The 23,319-nt window shown below is 29.1% G+C and overlaps 1 protein-coding gene and 1 long non-coding RNA gene across 2 annotated transcripts; one reads left to right on the forward strand and one right to left on the reverse strand.

The window, feature by feature from the left end:
* Window positions 1-9,075: 9,075 nt before the first annotated feature.
* On the reverse strand, window positions 9,076-18,990 carry LOC149055823 (uncharacterized). The gene is made up of 2 exons (XR_016191318.1): window positions 18,450-18,990; window positions 9,076-18,375 (listed from the first exon to the last, which is right to left on the reverse strand). It is a non-coding gene; the product is annotated as an uncharacterized LOC149055823 (long non-coding RNA).
* A 290-nt stretch (window positions 18,991-19,280) lies between these two features.
* LOC107170780 (uncharacterized) lies at window positions 19,281-23,212 on the forward strand. Its single transcript, XM_015520975.2, has 2 exons — window positions 19,281-20,265; window positions 20,959-23,212. Exons 1-2 carry the CDS (start codon window positions 19,812-19,814, stop codon window positions 21,006-21,008), a joined length of 504 nt encoding a protein of 167 aa, XP_015376461.1. The 5' UTR covers window positions 19,281-19,811; the 3' UTR covers window positions 21,009-23,212.
* Window positions 23,213-23,319: the final 107 nt, after the last annotated feature.

A 23,319-nucleotide genomic window follows, 5' to 3' on the forward strand; every position in this document is an offset into this window, starting at 1 on the left:
TTTCGATATTCCTTCTAAAATGTACGCAAAAGAAGTTACCAAACTAACAGACGAAGCTACTTGTTTGATGCTAAATGAAAACAATGTAAAAAAAAAATTTAAGAAGAATCCGTAACAATTCATATCCTACTATTTCTTCCAAAAAATTCGTGTTAGAGAGTAAGTGGATGATGACAGCAGGAATCAGAACCTAATCACTCAGTAATCAGTAAACAAAAGTGTTTATTTTATGATAATCGACTGTCTCCAAACTACCTAAAAATATTATCACAAAGTGATCACGTGTTCGTGTACGGCAACATATTATGTTCGTCTTACCCTAGACCTAAAGCATTTTATCAATTTAATATATTACACGTAATTTATAGATTGAAACCTTTAACTGTCGTTTATGAGTTATTAGTAATTACCAAAAAAAGAAACACAGACAGTTTATGTAAAACTTTTGATGGCTCTCAATACACATGTTCATCGGTGAAGTCATTTTATATAGATTTTGAACTTGTTATGATAAAAGTGATTGAAGAATTTTTTTTTTTATATTATTTAATACTTACAAGATATTTTATCTTTGAATTTTATTAGAATAAACTTTTTAACTATATTATTATAATATAAGATTATACTCTGAATATTCAGTGTTTATAAATTGTATATTCGGTGTCAATTGTCCTTTCAGCAGACAGCAGGTGTCAAATATTTCAGTGGATAATTTATCTGAAAATTTGATGTACCTAAATCAACATTTTTACAAGTAGTTCTTGAGTTATTTAACTTTGTGTTTTCAAGGCAAAAGGTTCATGGCAATGGGCTCATAATATATGGTGGTTGGGGGCTTTAGGGATTTGAATATTTTAGTCATTAATCCGCTAACATAAATCATAAAAAAAAAATGGCCTAATAAATATTATAGTTACAATATTACGTCCAATATATTTAAAGACTACTATCATCATTAGTACAAACATTTTAATAACTAAGAACCTAATTAGATATTTGAAAAATAGAAGTTTTTATCGCCACAGGATACTGCAAAACATCTCAGCAATTTTAAATCATATAGTTTTTGAGTATATTTAAAAATTCAAAATCGGAATTTGAATGAATTTGTTATTAATGGAAAAAATTACATGCCTGGTGAATTACTTTGTATATTAAATCCTAGTCGGTGGGTTATCGGGATTAAGGGATTTGATAATATTTCAATACTCAACTCCAACAGATCGTACAGACGGGTATAGATCATATCGTAAAAGAATTAGGTCTAATACCTATGTACGATATAGTCGATGTGCTATGTATTTATATTATGAAAAAAGTCATAAATTGTCTGAATTGATAATTATAATCTATTACAAATATATAATATATAATATGTATTGTATATATTATAAATGCAAATTAATATGTAGAACAGTAGAACTAAGGGTCGGACTGGAAGGGTTTCAGCCTACTATTTTCTGTAAACAACCAGACCATTTACTTTCATTTAACGGTCTAACATGCATTAACAAATTATTATATATTTTCAATATGATATTTCAGATTATTTCATAAACTAAAATACCTAAAAACAAAAATAACTGACTAGTTAAGTTAAAATGTTAAAAAAAAATAACTTTTTAACTGAACTTTAACTTTTTAACAAATAAATACCTATATATAATATATTATTAGATGGACATCGTCCATCATTGATTGCATCGTGTTATACGTCTTATTAAAATAATATACAATATATTATATTCAGTGCCGGTGGAAGGCGTGTGTGACTGGCGCTGACAATATTACCGCAGGTCCAACAGCATAACCCCTTGTGTGGCCCTGTATATAACTATGATATTGTAATGATATGCTCACATATTATAATTGTATATTGCTTAGTTATCCAATAAAATAAATAACGGTCAAGATGTCGCACGCAAATAACCATTAAACCCCAATAAATGTATTTAATCACTGATGGAAGGAACGATCTGCATTGTTTGGTCACGTAGGAACCCAGACGTAGTTGTGACAATGTGTCGCCGCGCGTTTTATCTATTTTGTGTGCCGGCGTGCCGCTAGAGACAAGGGATGGCCCAATGAGGACCTCTGCTACCAAGGATAATGGTAAATCTTTAGAAACGCAGAGGCCTTTGATGTAGCCGCCTGTGACCTTGGCTGGCTTGACCAAGTCGCCTCCTCCCATCAGTGCATGAGCACTAGTCTTCAGTGCATGAGCACCACTCTTAAGTGCATGAGCACCATCCAACACTAAAACAACCTCAAGAGTGCAAGAGCACCAGTAAAAACTCTTCGACACCAGATATTGCGAGCGACAGCTGGACCGTTTCCTTTTTTAAATCGAAATTTAACAGTGTTGTTTTTCTTTAATCTAAGTGTTCAATAAAAAACCATTATTTATCTTATTACGTCGACTGCGCAAAGTTATATTTAATAGTTATACTAATGTAGTTATATTTAATAGTTGTATTATCTTTAGTTATTTTAAATATTTTATTATTATTTTTATTTTATTTTTATTTTTGCGTTATTACAATATCATTGGATTTTTCTTTTTTCACAGAGATTAATAAGAAAATTTTTAAACGATCACTAGGACTAGATGATGAAAATATTGTGAGAAGATAAATTCAATATATTTTTTTTTTAATAAGAAACATACGTTTTTGTTATTTATCATTTATATATAACACACATTGAAATAAGAATATTTAGTTTTTTAAATTTGTATGCAATAATTATTTAATTAGATTTTACTTATTTTAATAGGTATATAGTATATACATATTATATTATATTTAAATTTTAAATACTTGCACTAGAAAATGTATGATTATTTTTTTATTTCGAATTCCAATGTATCATCACTACCAGTTACCACTATAACACTGCACCGACTATCTTCAACGTATAATGCATTAATGCTATTGTATTTTGAGTTGATTTTTGCAATATTCCCACCTAGAGAAGAAAGAGCTTATAAATACTCAGAAAATTTGTACTGATTCACATTATTAACATAATTATAGTCATATATCTTAAATCGAAAATAGTAATAATGTTCTATGGTGCTACTAAGTTTAACTAATAAGCTATATATATATATAGATAATAGATATATAGATTATAGGTATAATATACATTTATATACCTAGTCCCGCCCTGTGCCACTAAAGCTTATAAAAATATGTAATATATATACGTATGTTTAAAAATGTACCTAATAAAAATGTAATGACAAATGAATTGCTTAAATAATATTTATTATAGTGAGATAACGTATGATAATATAATCTGAATGTTTTAATTAATTACTAGAATTCTTATTTCTAGCATAACCAAAAAAATATTTACTATGAATCTTAAGTATTTTGTCGTTTTATTATATACTGGCATTTCATTATTAAGTTAATCTGATTATAAATATCAACAGATTATTGTGCTCAAATTATCGTTCGATTAAATTACGTTGAAAAATAAATAAAAATTCAATCGTTCCTTATAATTTTGTTACCAAAAATGACGTTTTAATCTCACTATTCACAATCATCGTTAACCAATAAAATAGTATTGGCATTTAATAAAAAATTCATGATCAATTAAAAAAAAGTGTTCCACTACGCTGGGTGACCTGCCAGTGTGATCACTACAACGACCAACGACTGGTTGTCCAATAATCAGTTACCTACATATACAATTTTATTTTTTTAACCAATATTTAAAATGTTTAAATACATGTCAACGTTGGTACTTTTAAATTTTAATTTTGCGGTATACTTATAAGGTTATAACACTTATAACTTATAAGTTACAAGTAATAACTTGCAATTTGCATAACACATTTTCTCGTAAACCCATTACTCGAACAAATATTTACTGTATAGTAGTGACCATAGTAGTATACATTGTGTAACAGATCTATTTGATTAATGGTGGTGGTATGCGTCACATGTTCATGTTAAAAAATTATAAAATATATGTATTTATTATTGATGACCTACCTTTTAATGATAATAAAACACTGATTAGCAAGAAATAAATATGAATTTTAATAAACTTTGAAAATTGTTTAAAACTCAATGACGTAACAAAATTAAAAGTTTTAAAGGCCAAAACTGTTTTAGATTCTGGACGGAGTGATGATGATGAATGTATTGATTTTATAATGATGTATGTTTTTATTTTTTATGTCTGTGTACAGCATAACTAGTCGAAATAATGCTTCAATTTCAAACTTTGGGGGTGGTTTCTGATGTAAAAAAGAATATCCTTGGTGCATTATTATAGAGGTCAAAATTAAACATTTTCCAACAGTTTTCAAAACAAAACAAAAAATGACGGAAAACGGGCATTTTTACGCAAAACAAGTTTTCGACCAAATCGATTTTTTATATGGTTGTAATTCAAAAACTAATCACTGTAAATACTTGAAATTTTCACCAAATGTTTATGTTAGTGTTATCTATACACAGTTTAATTTTCAAAAATTTTAAACTTATTTTGAATTATTTATAGACAACTGAAATTTTCGATTCTTATGAGAATTTTTTTTGAAGTATCGATAAAAATGTTTGGGCTCTATCAAAATACTTGAAAATTTAATACAAAGTTGGTTTTCTAAGTACTGTACAATGTACTATATACATAGTATATACTGAAGAGAAGGACGACGCGCAAGGTCAATGTATGTACCTACCCACTTGTAGAGTTGTTTTAACCACTTCCCCTAAAAAATTATGTAATTCAAATTATCAAAATTGTAGCGAAAATTTTTTATATATTTGAAAAAACAAAATATATACAAAAATATTAAAAGTCAACAATAATTTTAATAATTGATAATTTATGAATCTAGAATTTATTAAGTTTCTAATTGAATGATAAAATGTTGCACTAATAATGTGGTGGCAAGTTTTTAAATAACACTTTTCTTAAAATATAATAGTATGTGGAAAAAAATGAAAAATAAATTGTTGTATTTAATTTTACCATTTCATATGACTATATGAGATATGACCAATTTATGTTTTGAATAAAATAATCTATGACCATTAAAAAAAACACGCAAATGCAATCCCGAATCCTAAAAATAAGACTTAATAGTTAATATTGTATTTTAATAACTCAAAACGGATTAATAAAGATAAATATTATATAAAATGTTCAAAAAAAGCCATATTAATATTCAACATTTCAATAATCTACCGATATAATTTAAATTTTTTTTTTTTTTGTTTTGTGACGGTCAAATTAGTTGGACGAAGGTCAAGGATGCTTATTGCTTATATATATGAATCGCATTATTCTATTTATACATTATTTGGACAAAGATAAACCTTCAAAGCTAAGACACATAATTTAAACCGTCTCTATTCTTTGGTGTATCTAGTATTTTAGTAGGTATTTGTATTATAAATAAATCAGTGGTGTATTTTTATGAGATGACTGAAAAATATGATTGTTTTCAATAGACATATTTTTATCTATGTAGAAGCTAAACATATATGTAGGTATAAGATATAAAAATTAAAAATTCATTGCTTAATAACATTTTTTTTTTGTATAAAAACAATTTTTTGTTTTTCGTTAAATTCCAAATAAATAACTATAGCCTATAATAGGTTTATAGATACTTAAAAGTTTAACCAAAAATACATTTCCTCGGTTTTTTTTTCATAGATATAAAAGTAACATTTTTTTTTTTGAAATCTAAGCGTTTAAAGAATGACAACGATTTTTGCATTACCAATTTTAGTTATTTCATTGTAATTCAATTTTTATACGTTCTTGCTAGTTTTGTAACTATTTTGCTGTTATTTTGCTAAATTGGACAAGTTTAGTTTCATTGATGCCACTATTTTTTTCATAATAACGGTTAAATAGCAGTTAAATTAGTAAACATGCTTCAAGATGATATTTTGAAATCTATAATATGTATGTTAACCTCAAAAATCAGTCATTAATAGATTTAAAGCAGTATTTACTAATTTATATCTTTTTGCATATTATGATATCAAATATTTAGTTGATTTATAGAACTAAAACTTTTTAAGTGTCGAGCTCTGGGTCGTTGTTAATAAAGCAATAATTAATTAATGCGACATAATATTATAATTCTTATTAGAAATTATTCAAAGTCATATAATTATTATTATAATTAATTGTATTTTATTTAAAGTATTTCTTAGAACAACCCTTATTGAGAGGACGTTTTAAAGGGCATGTACCGTTTCCGCCAAAATTTGAAATGACCGATTCCGCCATCGCCCGTTTCCGCCAATTTAAAAAAGGTTCGATTCCCGTTTCCGCCAATTTACCTGCTATGGTAAAATTATTGTAATATATTCCATATTTTTGGTAAAAATATGTTTTAATTAATTTGAGTTGACTGAAACTACGTTCATATGATACAGTACAAGGCAATGTTAGATACAAACGAACGATCCCCGATAAAATTATTATAATATATTCCGTATTCATTGGAGTATTATTCCTATTATTTTAAGGTGTATTTAAGTTTTAACTAGAAATGATTGTAGGTACATCGTTTATAATATGATAATTGATAACATTAAACTTTGAAAAATATATAAATAACTAATAAATCAAATAATAAATACATAATATTTTGTCATAGTTTTGATAAATATAATAATAAAGTAAAAATCACTTATTCATAATTAACATACATATAATATTTTGATATTTTGTCAAACCTAATTTTAAGAAATACAGTAATTGAAATAATTAAAAAGTCATAATATTTTGTTAATTTATTTAATATAATTAAATGCAACACTCTTTACATACGAATAACGCGATATTAGTTTATTTTTAAGTTTGACAAAATATCAAAATATTATATGTATTTATGTATTATTATTATATTTATTAAAACTATGACAAAATATTGTGTATATTATTAATTATGAATAAGTGATTTTTACTTTATTATTATATTTATTAAAACTATGACAAAATGTTGTGTATATTAATTATGAAAAAGTGAATAACAGGTAAATTGGCGGAAACGGGAATCGAACCTTTTTTTAAATTGGCGAAAACGGGCGATGGCGGAATCGGTCATTTCAAATTTTGGCGGAAACGGGTAATTCCCGTTTTAAACGGATCGAAATAGCACAAGTAAACATCAGAATGTTAGTCCATTATTCCACTCATCAAAACTATAAAATAAACTTTACTACTCATACCTACACTATTCGTCCAAAATTCAAATTTTAATATATTAAAAATAGTTTTTGAATTAATCAAATGTTAGTACACGTTAAAATCGTTATACTTATAGATATTAGATATTTAAATACATTTACCATTTACCTAATATGACTGTGCTGTACCTAAAATTTAGTTTAAATGATTCATTGTCATACACATATATTTAAATATAATATAAACATATAATTAGTTTTTATTGTTTGTAAATTATTGCAATACATTATTGATATTTAGTAACTATAAGTTATAATTTTAGTGTAAGTATTTGTTTGGTATTCTAGTACATATTTATTTTTAATCGGGTCTTCATATAGATTATGTTTTAAATTCTAAATTAAACGAAATTTCATCGGAAATTATTATTTTTATTTACTTTATGCTTACTAATTATTCAGTATTTATCTAATTAATTATTGTATATTATATAAAATTAAAAATTATTTTTATAATATATACAATTTTGAGATTTTATACAGAAACGCAGTGTTATTATTAAAATATTATTTACATACATTACCATAATCAATATGTAGGTTCGACGTATTACGTAAGTATTGAAAATATTGAAGTCTTTATTTATATTATAGTTATTATACTAGATACAGTTACTATATTACTGCTCACTGGAACACTCACTATTTATACATAAAATGCATTAAGTACCTTGGTACCTAAATATTTATATGAACTTACTTACATCTGAATCTTAAACATTAGTCAATCATCAATTAAATTAAATGATTTATCAATTTTTTGTAATTTATTGAACCATTATCCTGTGGACTGTGGCCGTAGTGTAGAAAACTATAGGTGAACAGGAATTCAAACAGCCTGCAGTCTCTGTATACTGTATTTACCTACTCTTCGCTGTTTTTTAGAGTAATAATATTTTAATAACAATTTTTTAGACATATAAACTCATTCTTGTTCATATGAAATGTTTTAAGCTCATTATATATTAAATAGTTGTATAACCTTGTCTCTATAACACGAATACATTTATTACGATCCTTCGAGTATTGTTGAATAAGTAGAATTGAATTATAGTTAGTTCCACAACCATAGTGTGATTTATAATTTTCAAGCTGCATCAACATTGTAAAAAACATCTTTCATGCACGGCATCGATTTAGATTTATGGAAATTGATGACAAACTGGACGTCAATTGGCATAATAATATACAAGTAACAGTTAAAAACAAAAAATTATAACGGGAAGTGACTGTTTGTCTTATGTATATGAACCAACAGGAGTTAAATTAAGAAATATATACAGAAAAAGTGGTTCCTCGTTTTTGAATAACCACGCCTTTGATACTACAATAGACTTAGTGTTTGATTAAACTATAAGTTCTACTAATCTATAGTATTATAGTAAATCGGATAAAATTGTTCATTTATATTTGCAATTGATTACCTATTGTTTTATTTATTTATATTTTGATAATTTATGTAAATTACTAAATTATAAATATAATAGAATGATACTAAATAATTAATTATTATGTTCACGTACACAGACCATGCTACCATACTACTACAGATTTATAATTACTAACCTAGCCACACTACTCCTCAACCAATGACTCAATCAAAAATATGCTGCCTGATGAAAAATTGATTTCTGGGATGTTATATATTATACGTGATGTGACCTAAAGATATTATATTTAATATAAATGATATAATATAATATAATATTTATTATTAGGGCTCGGATATGTATGCACTTACAACTATTGTAATTTGCACTAAAAAATTACGAAATATGCTCTAAAAAATGATAAAATATGCATTTTTAACCAATAAAAACACAAAAATACGCACAAAAAATTATTATAATTCATAAAACATAAATATTTTATTATTTAATACAATTTTAAATGCATTTTTTAAATTTACATATAATATACACGTTTCGATCGACACGACACGGCAATTCAAGTCACACTAATATTGTTCAGTCGTTTCCGTACACAAAGTTATATTATTGCTAGGTATATACGTTAGGTAAAAGCATCGTAGTACCGAACGGCGAACCAACACGATGATAAAAATTTATATTTTACATCAGTCATCAATGCGTGGTAGATTGTAGTTACCACCTATAAAACTTATATATACATATATAGGTATACAAATTGTGGAATTAATTGTATAGTTTGTTATTTTAATTTGTTTTTTAAAAAATTTACTGAAATATGCATTTTTATTTTTAAAATCCCAAAATATGCAATTAAAATACAAAACCATTAATTATACAAAAATATTCAATGTAAAAATAGTATTATTTGATTCAGTAGAAGATGAATTAAATTTGTACCTAGGTTAGCATTAAATTAGATAAGTAGAAAGAAATTCCATAAGCATCCTAGCCTTACTTATTGTTATGGTTAATAAAAGGTACAACAAGCATTTTATAATTTTATAACCGTATAGATTGGATTGAATATCACAAAATCTCTGAAGCTGTTGTCTATAAACAGTAAGTACAAACTTTATTTATTCTGATGATTGACTCACACTATTTCAAATTAGGGGATTTATAATCAGTGATTTAAGTAATTATACAAATACTAAAATAATACTTATAGTTAAGTTTAAGTATGTGAGTATTACTCAAAAGGTGTAGGTACTAAAATATAAATCGTTATTATAGTCTATATTGTCTATAAATGCAGGAATAAATAAACACAGTATACCTTTGTAAATATAATATAATATTATAATCGCTTATGTTTAAACATTAAATGCTCAGCAGAACTGTAAATGTATTTAACTATAATTACAATATCATAAATCAATTTTAATATCAAAAGAATAAAAAAAAGTATTGAATAAAATAGTGCTCAGTATTTAATAATAGTAAAAAATATATATCAAGTACTATATATAAAAATAAAAGTATTAGAAGTCGCTAATACCTTACAACATTGCTTACAGTTAGTAAGCAATAGACATTTTAAAATATGAAGGACGATAGCAGTACCTTCACACCTGTGATAATGTATGAATTATTTATGTATATATATGTAAGACGTTAGAAAATATAAGGAAACACGTGCTTAATGCTTATGATTAGGTACCTACTCGTATATCGTATATGTTATATCATAATTGTACACAATGCACACACTAATATGGTTTATGACTTTTATGTACACTTTAGGCACAATCGTGCAAATATGATTAATGAATAAATTGGTTTTCGATATAGCAATTAGCAAATTGCTGAAAAAAATTGAAACCAGTTAACATTTTTAAATATTTAAATAATACCTATATTAATCTAAATTTAAAATTTAAATTGATATTAAGGTCCATTAGGTATCCGAAGTTACACAAATCATATACAATATTAATTCACATTTTTTTACATAATTTATATTATGCTGTATTGCTGCCTGTTTAATGATTATACAATTATAAATAGTAAATATTAAATTTAAATTACCATAATTATTTATAAGAATATAATATCATAAATGCATACCTATTACATGATATATTGAATAAATTAAACAGTAATAATAATTAATATAGGTAAAATTTAATGAACTGTGAAGTATTGCTTTTAAATTATTATAATAAACCAAGATAATACAAGATGACTCATCAATTAGGTACTCAAATAATTGTTTTAATACCTAGAGCATTCATTCAAATTCTGATTTTTGGATTTTTTAAATACGCTTAAAGGCTTTATTTTCAACACTTGAAATTTCAAACCATTTAAGGAATGTTCTATGGTAGCAGGACAGCTGGTTATTATTTTTCAAATGAGAACTGTGTATTGTTCTCGAATTATTAAAATTTATTAAACTTACTATGGATAAATAAAAAAATCCTTAATTAAATAACAAAAGCTTAGAAAATAAAAAACTGTTCATAAGAGTTTCATGGGTACATCAACATCAATAATAATATATTATAAAAATTAATTTACAAAGAGGGATGAGGTTAAGTTAGCACATACACATTATCTTAGACGTTCAATAATTAAACTATATTAAAATTTAATTATACAACGTTTTAAGTTTATAATTATTATTTAAATAACAATTAAATTTAAAATTAAAACAAACAAAAAATAAATATATTAATACATATATATACTGGCTATAAATAGGTATACCATAGTCCATAAGTCCGTGTATCATATTTATACAGAATGGCTAGCTCACCAAGCAAGCTAACTTCAATTTTTTTTTTTAATAATCAATATACTCGGAATCTGATTTTTAAAATTTTTAAATACATACTAAATAAAGACGTTGTTTTAAAATTTTTGAATGGACTGTCAAGTGGCAATACAAACATCATTTTTTTTTTTAATAAGAACCCCTTTGTGGCTTTGTTTTACAGTACATTATTTAGTTGTTAATTTGAACCAGTAGATTTTCAGTTGTCAGATGTTTATACAAAGTAATAATAGCCCTTAGAAATTGTATTACAAAAATGTAAAAAAAATATAATTTGGGATACAGTACTTACTATAAACAAACACAAACCATATAAATGTGTATGGATTAATATTAATAACCAAGAATATGTCTTGTAACATATTGTAGTAAAAAAAAATAAATATGTTCCATAGTTCTATTATTTTAAAGTTTTAACAGTATACTTCCAACTATATAAGCTTACGTTCTTTACTCTTTAGTTCATAGTATTTGCAGTAAGTATTATAAATAGCTTAGGCAATAGGCACATTAAATTTAATATTGTCAGATTATATATTTATATGAATATATTTTATAAATTATTATAATACTATTATCAGTCATTTTTCTGTGTATAAACTTAATCGTTAAGTATTACTTCATTATTTATTTAATGAAAATGATTTTTAATTTATAAAATGAGATAATGATTATTTGTTATCTCGCGGACATAAAATTTAAAAAAAGTGTTAATTATTAATGCATATTCCGATAATGATTTTAATTCATAACATGCTATTTTAAATAACGTTGCATATTTTTATCCACAATGAATAATTATATTTATAATAAAAATTAACTTTTGTTGTAAATAAGTACCTATAGGTAAATATTAAATTTGAATATGTAACAACAAACTTAAGATTATTTCTAGAGGTTACTGATTGATTATATCATCGAATGTATCATGCACTTGAATTATTCATAACAGTATTTTCAAGAGTACCTAATAAGAGGTGTACTTTTAAAATGTAATATTTGCTTATTTTAAATGACAAAACACACGGAAGACCAAAAATGAATATAGGTATTAAGTGCGTAATAACATAGCAATGTCATTGTCATATCATGTTATTTCAATCTGTGTCACAGATTCTGTAATCAATTATTAGTAAGCAATAAAAGACTAAATAAAATATAAATAGTTTCTATGATTCACAAAACTTTTTAATTCACTATATTATCCCATCATTAACTAATCCAGTAATAAAAACGCACTAGGTACTACGCTTTGGCACACAACTCGTATTGAAAAAATGAACAAAGCAATTTTTTGAATGTTGCAAACGGAATATTTTCATTGCATCTTCACGTCTACGTGTCTTTATAGTTTATGTAAATTGGTTTTAGTATAGATAACCAACTATAGTATTATTTACTATTTTAATATTATGTACATTTTGTACGAGTAGACGTCAACCTGTCAACGATTACACATTTACAATTCACATGTGTACGGAGTATGAAATTAATAATATATAATATTATACGAAACAATAAACTAAATTTTGTGCTACCACTGCCACATAGACATAGTGAATATATATATAATATATATTTATTATATGTAATTCACGACCTCATGGCTCATACTTGAATACTTAACAGGCGTGCAGCAATATATTGTATACAATATGGCCAGGCCTTAAGTTTAAGAATACAACCAATGTGTGCAATTCAAGTTTCAACACGATATATACAAATAAAGTGAGAGGAATATCTACTCGATATCATCGACTTTGTGAGTTGTAACGTCAAAAGGAAAAACTAAAATAATAAAATGTGATCATCACACATGTATAACTGTATAGCAATCGAATACCTACGAGAAGCATCATACATTCATACAAATACACATAAATACATGATACACCATGACAACGGTATAATATTATAAGGATTTGGGTGCATGTTTTCGAAAATCAAGTTTTAGAATGACAAGATTTAGAAAATCTATATTTTAGAATAAGAAACTTTTATAAAATAAAATAAAATAAATAAAATATACAGTTTTTAAATAAAATGCTGTCTTATTTTTTAACAGAATTTACGATACAGAATGTAGAAATTATGATACTTTTCCAAATTTGTAGTTATATAGTTAATGTTTGATCGGAAAGACGGGAAATATCAAAATGCAAAATATTTATAAACATAATGCTTTGTTACTCAATAATCGTTATCAAATTTTTATTTTATTGATATTAACAACTATTCAAGAGAAAAAAGTACAATGAAACACGGAACAAAACTTATTGCAAATATGTAAACGAATACGGAATAATTAATGATTCTAATTCTAATTTAGAAAAATTTATGAGAGCTATTGCTAATAAGTATTAACAATTATTATATTTATTTTTATTATGAAAGAATTATTAGAAAACACTTTATATACGAGTAAACAGAAAAAAAATTTTTTTCTAAAAATTGAAATTCTAAAAGTTTTATTTTCTAAAACATAGTGTTTATAAAACTTATATTCTAAAACTCGGCATTCTAAAATATGACTTTCTTATGTTGAGAGAACGTAATACCCGCATGTGTATCCGTCCGTCCCAAGTGAGTAACATAGCAAAAACTATTTCGCGCGAGAAAGAACCGAGAAGACTATAGTTATAGATTTGTAACTAAGAAACCAAACTTTCATCATGAAAAAAGAAGAATTTTAACTATGTCGCAGCATTTTTATTTTTTCGATAACACCAAGATATCAAAAATTATTGATGTTTGGAAAACTTAAAAATATCATATATTTAAAAGTATTATAACTTTTTTTGAATCCAACTCTTCCTTTGTCACTTTTTCTCTCATACCTCATAACTGCCCAGCCGTATCAGTCAACAGTATCATCGTACCCCACTCGAATGAAGTTTAATAACTTGATCTTACATTCGACAGGCGCTTAACCTGGTCTTGTCATCTTAAAGATAAGCGTAAAAAACTAAATTCCAGACTCCATCTATTAAGGCCACTACTTCGTTATAACCTAACCATACCCATCAAAATAATTTTATACATATTATATTTATCTGCTTCAACCAATATGGACATCTGGTATAATTGGTATCGTAACTGGGGTTCAACTAAGACCTCAAATAAAAGGACCATACAAACATTCCAAAAAATTTGTCAGCAGATAACCACTGGTGCACCCCGATTCGTCTCAAACGAGACCTTAAATTTCGACCTCAATCAATGAAACTATTCCTATATATAACAAATACTTCGACGCCAAGTTACAAGATATTCCCAACCAACAAACAAACGATTTAGCTTCTCTAATACTTCTTGGAAACACTACAAGACTCCTCAAAGGAATCGGTGTCGCGATTTAAAAACTTAAGAATAATAAAATTAATAACTTGATAATATTAAGAGGTGTCTTAAATGTGTGATTTTCTATTCACATGCATATACATTGTCAACTGTCCGTAAATTATTAATATTACTTATTGTACATACTGTATAGATTGCAATTTTTCAAATAAGGCCAATTATTTTTTAAAAAAATGTCTTTTTTCTTATTAATTATATCAAATAAATAAAAACACTACGATACAGAAAATATTATCTTCTATATTGTGTTAACTTTTGGTGTTTCTACTAGGATTACGAACTGAGTGGTTTTATCCCGCGTTAAACAGTTTTTGCTATGTTACGCACTTATAAGACGGAGATAACACATGCGGGTATCACGTCCTCTTAAGATCACGAATTAAAACTTGAATGTGAGAGCAGGAACGGGGCCGTACTGCTGGACTTATTTTGGATCAAGAAATGCACGAGAATATGCGTTTATAATAACAATATTATATATTTCGTATGCCTATAATAATTATTGGATGATACGAAGGTTCTAGTAGTAATCGGTGAAACGTGTTGAAATGAATAAATTATTAACTCTTTGAAGTAGATAATATTTTATAGTAGCCTTGTTCTCCTATATATCTATCTCACTCAGATTTTCGTTAATAATCCGTTAGTTTTATTGCCAGATCCTAGTCTATGTGTGGCTCGTGTCTTCTGGTCGTCTATCTCTCTTCCGCAGAATCCCACGAATTATATAGGTTTCAGTTATTTTAGTACAAACTGCACGCGCAGGCGTCACATTGCCGCCCGCCGTTCCATGCATATTATTATATTAAAATATATATATATATACAAGGTGTAACTGATAGAACTGACATTTGGACTAACTTTTTTTCACATTAATATTTTTCTTTTCTTTTTTGGTTCATTAAGTGAACCTAGCATTACTTGTATAATACATTTTTTATGTTTTATTTTTTAGTACTGAAAATAAAAAAAATTAATTTAATTAAAAAAATGTTGGATAAATTCAAAATAGCCTATTTATGAATCTGGTTATAAAAAAAAATTTGATGGTAAAAAGATTTATCTAAATCAAGTAGTTTATTTTTTAGAATTTGAAAATTTGCTGACATGAATATATTTCTTAAATTATTTATTCATTATATAATATTTAAAAAAAAATTGTCATACGATGAATTGGCATTTTTTTTTTTTTTTTTGGTCAGGTCTTTCTGTTACACCCTGTATATTAACATTATCACTGTGTGAACTGTGTATACGCTGTATAATGTATATATCCGCCACAGAGTTATTCGTCACTCGCCCATGGTAGCTCGTCACTTCCCGTCAAGTATGTTGTTTTTTCCGTACACGACCGAAAATTCTGCCAAAACGATTAATGTAAAAATATGCAAAAATCGGTACTTTCGCATGTAAACCGGCTCCGCCCCGCCCGACGATGCCGAGTAGGGACACGTGGGCACTTTTTTAATCTTACAATTTCACTTGTCAGTTTTTTTTCACTTAATTACTCGTATATGAGTTCGGTGGCCAGAATCCTGGACGATACCGATGGCGTTAGATAATATGTTTTATTAATAAGAATGGGAATGCGGCAAATCGAAATCTCGGTTTTTGATATTACGGTAATAATATTAATAATAATAATACTTATTGGTATTTTATAGTATAAATTATTATGTTATGTAAATGGAACAAATTATTGGCTGACTAAAGCACAAGTACAATACGTAGGTATATAAGTGCGTAGTATACTATATCGTTTCGTCACTTTTAATTGAATCCATGGTGACCCAAATTGAGCACATAGTATTTTTTTTTTATTTCCCAGAGTTCTATTCATGCACATCGTAATATTTTATTTCCCACTTTCCCAGACATCAATTATTTATGTCATTCGCAAACACACATTTCACCGTAGCACCGTACACCTTTATAGTTGTATGGGTATTTCAATATGTTTATATTTGTAATTTTATAAAGCAATATCCCCGGGGTCCGGAGATATAACTCATGGTCTGCGTGTTATTTACTTAATAATTTTATAGCGATATTAACAATTATTAGTCACATAATAATTTGAACTGTATTATTATTTATTATACACATTATAATATGAGTATGACCGAAGCAGTAGTCGTGTGTTGCGTCACCACGACACCACCGCAGACCCTATTCAAAGAATATTACAGATATTTATCGGTATTTATATTTTATCCAGAAAAAAAACATTTAAAAAAAAAATGAAAAAAGGCCAAGTAATAATATAAGTGCTAAAATATATGTTGGGTTTCATATAGATTATGGATGTTTAATATAATATTACAAATACCGGCGGGCATATTTCTTCGCCATTGCTACCATAATATTTTGTTTAATAATCATTCATATCGCTCATAAATACATTTTATTTACAGAAAGCAACGAAAATGTGCACCTGCTCTCATCATTCGTATCGCAAATTTAGAGGATATATTCTTGAAGTCCTTACTATACCGTCATAATGCTGTGCGTGAGCACATTCATTAGTCGGTGGACATTATTATCGGATACTTTTACTTTTATATAATAATTATTAAACTTTCCCCCCGTGTTTACGGGTTTATGGATCTGAGTTTGGCTTTGTGTATGATCGTTACGATAGTAACAATAATAATAATATAATACGTATCAACTATCAACACCGTAAGAATAGTTTTCATAGAAATAATGATATAAAAGTGTTATGTGGAACGTTGGCGAGGCGGATGAAATCGGAAATTCGTTAGATTGACACGTAGACAGTAAAAAGGCGGTCCGCCCGAACGGAGCGGATCGAGAAAAATATATTATATTCGTTCTCGACGACGACCTAATTCTCGTTTGGTCGTCGTGCAATATCGAAGAATCGAACACGAAAGTAATAGATCCGTGAAAACATGGACGACAAAAATATTAACAATAATAAAATAATTATTTTTATGTATTTTATATCCACGTCGTAGGTATAATATAATTGTAAATAAATGCGGTCAAGACACGTACTACTGAGACTGTCCTAGAGTCGCGTACGATTTTAATTGTTTTCTCAAAAATTCGTGCAGGAACGTTAGGTATCCTGTCATGAATATCGTAACATTACTAAAATTATTATTACTATTAAGTTTGAGTATGAACAACGTTATATTTAAGAATAATAATACTAAGAATCTCGCGTCGTGATATAATACGTACGACGAGCGAGAGACCGTTTTGCCGAGAAACGACACGGCCACGATACCTATACAATATTATTCAAACGTAATACGTACTATTAAAATAATATTATATAGCTACGAGCGGGGTCAACGGCAGAATACACCGTGACGTGTCACTCTTTCCGATTTTGCTCCGGAAATGGCGACCGGACGGTTATTTTTCACGACGGCGTCTCGTGCTCCTACACGCTAGTAACAATAACGTTTTTTCGAGCACAGTACTCGATGGAAACGATAGGCAAAAATCCAATGATTTCCGCATCGTTCGTCGGACGTGCACGACGACGATGACGACATGCTCTGAGTCTCCGATAAAAACCACCATAATGATGAGTATGCTGCGAGTCACGGACAAGTAAACGAAAAACGAATAATAATAAAATAATAATAATATGCAGACATATTTAATTACATTACAACGGCGACGACAGCGACGATGATAATAATATAAAATAATAATAATATTGTACTTGTACGAGTGGAATATTGTAGAATATTCGACGTACAGCCAACGCCGTCGTCGGACATGACGATGGCGACGGTTAACGTTCTGGAGTTTGGGAACCACTGGAATTCGGTTCGCCGTGGTGATCGGCGCGCGCGTACGTGTCGCGCCATCTGCCAGCACCGGGACTGCAATGCAGCCGACAATATTCCCCCACGGTACGACGGCGGTGCGGTTGAACGGGAGGGCGAGACCCGTCGTCTCGTCATAAAAACGTTGCCGCCGTCCCGAAATGGCGGAGGAGGGTAGAGAAAACCGTTGGTTTGCGACGACGGTGTGGGGACGTGCGGTATAAGCGGTTGCCACACGTGCACGCACGCACGTACGCCAGAGTCGGCGGTTGGTGCAGCGGCGAGAAGAGTGCCGCGGGGACGGTTCGGATCAATAACATCCAGACGACGAATGCCTAATGCCCCTCGCCCGCCCACCATAACCGATCAGGTTTTAGGACGCCGACCGACCGGTGTAACCGACGCGTCCCCGAGGCCACCGACGGCGGCGGCGGCGGGACGAGTTTCGTAACGTTGTCCGATCGGTGGGAGATGGCGCGGCGGTGAAACGAACCCAGCCGCGGTGTGGCGGTGAAGAGGGCCGGGTTTATGGTATGGCGGGTTCAGCGGTGCGGCGGTGTGGCTGGTGTGGTGCGGTGCGGTGCTGATGGTGCGGCGTCGGCGACTGCGGTGGAGGTGGTAACTCCCGCACGCACGGCGGAAAGGTCACACGGCCAAAGTGATTCTCATTCCGTTGCATTGCGTTGCACATAGTCACGACTCGCGCACCGTTCTTAACGTTCGATTCGTCCAGTGGAGTAAAATAGAGAAACGAAATCAGTATCGTTACTGAAACGTTTTGTTTTTTTTTTTCTCTAGATATAAACGCGCGCGTATATAAACATAATATACGGCCTTATCCGAAATCGAATTTATAAATTCCCGCCAGTTGCCGACTGATGTGCATACCGGTAACAATCTTTTAGTGTGAGTTGATGATAATAATTTAAATAATTTTATCGGTCCAATACGCATAACGACTCGTAATAATTATTAATGATTCAAATCGTATTGGAATAACAATACGCATACGGAAAGTGAAATAAAAAAGTATTAACAAACGGAATAAAAGAAAAATCGTGTTACGATTGTTGGACGGAAATCTGTCGAACTTGTTAGAAAATCGTTCGCTTCGAAGAATAAAACTCTTTGTCGATTCCATATTTATTTTTTGTTATTATTTTTTTCTTTTTCCTGACACTTGGACAATATAAAAATTATGGCTTTCATGATGCCTGTTGTGAAAAACGATTACAATATTTACAAATCGAACCGGAACAGACGCGTTTCCGAGTGCTCCAACGACAAGACGTCCGGCTCGTCAGCTTCGTCATGCGGTGGCACCAGGCGGTTGCACAGCGGTTCCCGGTCGGCCGACGGTCCGTCGCTGTCCACGTCGCCCGGCAGCGACTTTATGGTCGGCTCGCCGGCGCACCGGTCGCTCGGTGGCGTGTCCAGGCAGACAGCTTTTCACCACGGCAGTCAGCAGCACCACCACGGGGTGGCGTCCAGAAACTCGTCCCGGAACTCGCAGTCCAGCCTGCAGAGCCCCGCCAAGTCTTCGTCGTCGTCCTCGTCGCCGCCCAAGGTGTCGTCCACGTCGTCGCTGAACATGTTCCACTCGAAGCTCGTTGACAAGCTCAGACGGTCGCTAACGTCCAAGTCCAAAGACAGTGAGTGTCAGCATCTAGATTAAAAAAAATCCCAACCCCTATACGCCCTGCGTGACCCATCTCCGGAGGAACGGCTTGAGAGGAATGTCGAGTTTGCTTGTTTCAAACCCGGTGCGTCCATCAGGCTTTGTCGTGTTTCATTAAGACAATTGTCGATATATAGGTGTTTATCTGTCTTGTTTGCTATTCTGAGCATATTTCCCTTTGGGGTAAATGCATTATTAGTAATTAGCTTGTGACGATTAAACTTTTACATGGTCTGTTTGCTGTGTCACCGATAAACCCTATGTTCAACACTAATGGCCCAATGTTCATTGTATTTTTTATGACCTGAATTTCGTTGTATTCTCATGCATGCTATTCACCTATGTATGATGACAATTTAACCTTCTTCTTTGTAAAATTAATATAAACACATTGTTGTTGTTGTTGTTGGTATGCACTAGTGTTACTTGTAAAGCTTCTGAAAGTAAAAAAAAAAAATCATTAATATTGCAACCATTTATAAGTCTTATTGATGTTAATATTAAATCTAAAATAATATAATCTACTCTATGGTTGTATTATTTACCACCAACTGAGTCTGGTCTTATTCATAGATTCCTCTAGTTTATACAATATATTTTAACATAAGCAATTTGAATAACTTCTAAAGACTTTATTCTAACAATAGAATTTATGTGTGTTTTATAGATAGCACATCAACCGTATCCAGCAAGGATATTGCGAGGAGAAGATCCTGAGATATGGCCAAAGGTGACGACCATCAACGGTCAGTACCAAATCTGACTAGATCAGCAAAAAGCCGGCCAGTATCCAATATGGTCACGTCCTGTCCACTGGGCACCAATATTGCACTATGACGAAATAAACCGTAAAAAGTCAAGAAAACCTGCATCAAATTATAGTGTGCTCTTGTGTGCAAGGGTAAGTGCCGGCACTTTGTTTAGAATAATAAATTATTTATTACATGAGTCGCATCTCTATTAAAATGCTGACTTTTTTTTTCAAATGGATGCGTCGTGTGTTTGGTTAATAATAGAAAGTATTCTAAAAAATGTATAAATAATAGCCTATTTTAAGTTGATACCTAGCCTATATTATATAAAAAAAATATTAGTTACATTTTATATTATGTAAATATTAATATTGACAGCTTATGGCTTATCTCAGCATTATGGTTTATTTTTAATATTATTTTTTTAGTTCTTTATGAATACTATACTATTTGAAAAATAAAGAAGATGCCCGAATAATTATAACTTAAGCCTATCAATCAATAGGGGACAAGGTCTAATAACCTTAATGTTTAATGTATTATACTATTGTTGAAAATGTCTTGATGCATTAACAGTGATCAAAAAATGAGGGTTTTTTAAATTTATGATACTCTGATATTGTCAAATATAAAATCAATATTATTTAAATCCAACAGGATTCTAGGCAAGATTTAAAATAAATTACTTGTGTTAGGCTCTTATTGTTCTTTCTTACCAACCCGCCTACTTTAGTGTATAAATTAATGTATATAATATTATATCAATATCTATGTAATTTGGGGGTAAAATTTCATTCAAAAGCTTTTTTTTATAAAATATCAAAAATTAAATATTTTTAAGATGTATTGAAAAGTATTTATATAGAATATTTTGGCTGCAATAATTTATAACTCGCACTCCATAAGTCTGATTGACCAAATAAAATTCAAAATACCATATCACAAAATGTATTCTTTTGCAAATAATTTTAATGTAGTTTTGTTTGTAAGGGGCAAAATATGTCCTTCCTGGATACTCAATGATAGACTGTACTTAAATTTGTTAGATGTTCATTAGGCTGTTACGTTGTATCATAAAGAAAAAATTATATTAATGGGTTGGTAAGTTAAGTCTGATACTCTGTTTTGTTTATAATAGGTAAAAATTAATCAACCATGTATAATCTGTGATACGTTTGTTACTATTTTTTTAAGATATTCAGCTTTTATCTTTATTTATCTAGGTAAATAGGGTTTACTAAAACATGAAAATAAAAACTGTTATTGTTTTGGAGTTGGCTTAAAAAAATACTATTATTACATTGGGCGCCTCATCACTAATTCTGAATTATTCACTTTAAATTTTAAAAAAAAAGTGAAAAAACCGTTATAATAATTTTAATTAACTTACAACTCTCGTGTAATGCAATTATTCATCTAAAACCAATTATTTCTTGAATCATGTTAATTTTAACAATGGTATTAATTTAATAAAGTTTAAATTCATTCTCTTGTAATTAGAAACTATGTTACCATTCATTTTTTTATTTGAAAATGTGTGGATATCATAAATTTGATTTAAATTGTTCATAGCAAACTACATCATTAACTCATACCTAAATTTTATTAATTTATTTTTGGTGGCGCCCAAACAACCATAACAACTTTACTTGTCTAGAAACCATAAGTTACAATTTACAATACTGAATGTGATAATAACTTGTCCTTTGAAATACAATAGTCAAAAATATTTGTTACGTTTAACTATATATTTTGATGAAAGAAGAAACTAGTCTTTTTATTTTATTAAGTTATTTTCCTGCCATGTCAATGTCTGATACCAAAATAAATTTTATCACCGGTTTTTTTTTCAATAAAACAAATCATTGAATTAGACTGATTGATAGACTAATTATTGTACACAGTATTAATATACCTAATTGTTTTGGAACTTCAAAAAACTTGTACTTAAAAATGTCTTGCAAAATTATGCTGTATTACAAAAAAATGTTAAATTATCTTTATGATTTACCTTGTTTATTTATTTATATTTTTCTGTCTGTACGCAAAACAAAATTAATTCTATTTAAGTCTATTTTATTGTATAAGTGCCGGAAGAGAAAAATGTATTTTACATTTTGATTTGTAAAAAAATCCTTATTTAATAAAATATTATTTTTTATTGTTCTATATGTTGTTTTATTTATTTTTTTACTTTTTTACCTTAAACATTTCCACATAACCTATTTTTAATATATAACTCTTGTATTCGATTTCGGAATTATTACCCGAACAAT

Source organism: Diuraphis noxia, unplaced genomic scaffold, assembly GCF_037042655.1.
Source record: "Diuraphis noxia isolate RWA-SAM2 unplaced genomic scaffold, SU_Dnox_SAM2 contig0004, whole genome shotgun sequence".
NCBI lineage: Eukaryota > Metazoa > Arthropoda > Insecta > Hemiptera > Aphididae > Diuraphis > Diuraphis noxia.

Excerpts from the sequence above, each read along its gene's own strand:
- LOC107170780 (XM_015520975.2), top strand. The coding sequence starts at position 19,812 with ATGGCTTTCATGATGCCTGTTGTGAAAAACGATTACAATATTTACAAA. Across the intron at positions 20,266-20,958 it reads AACGTCCAAGTCCAAAGACA|ATAGCACATCAACCGTATCC; the intron begins GTGAGTGTCAGC and ends TGTGTTTTATAG.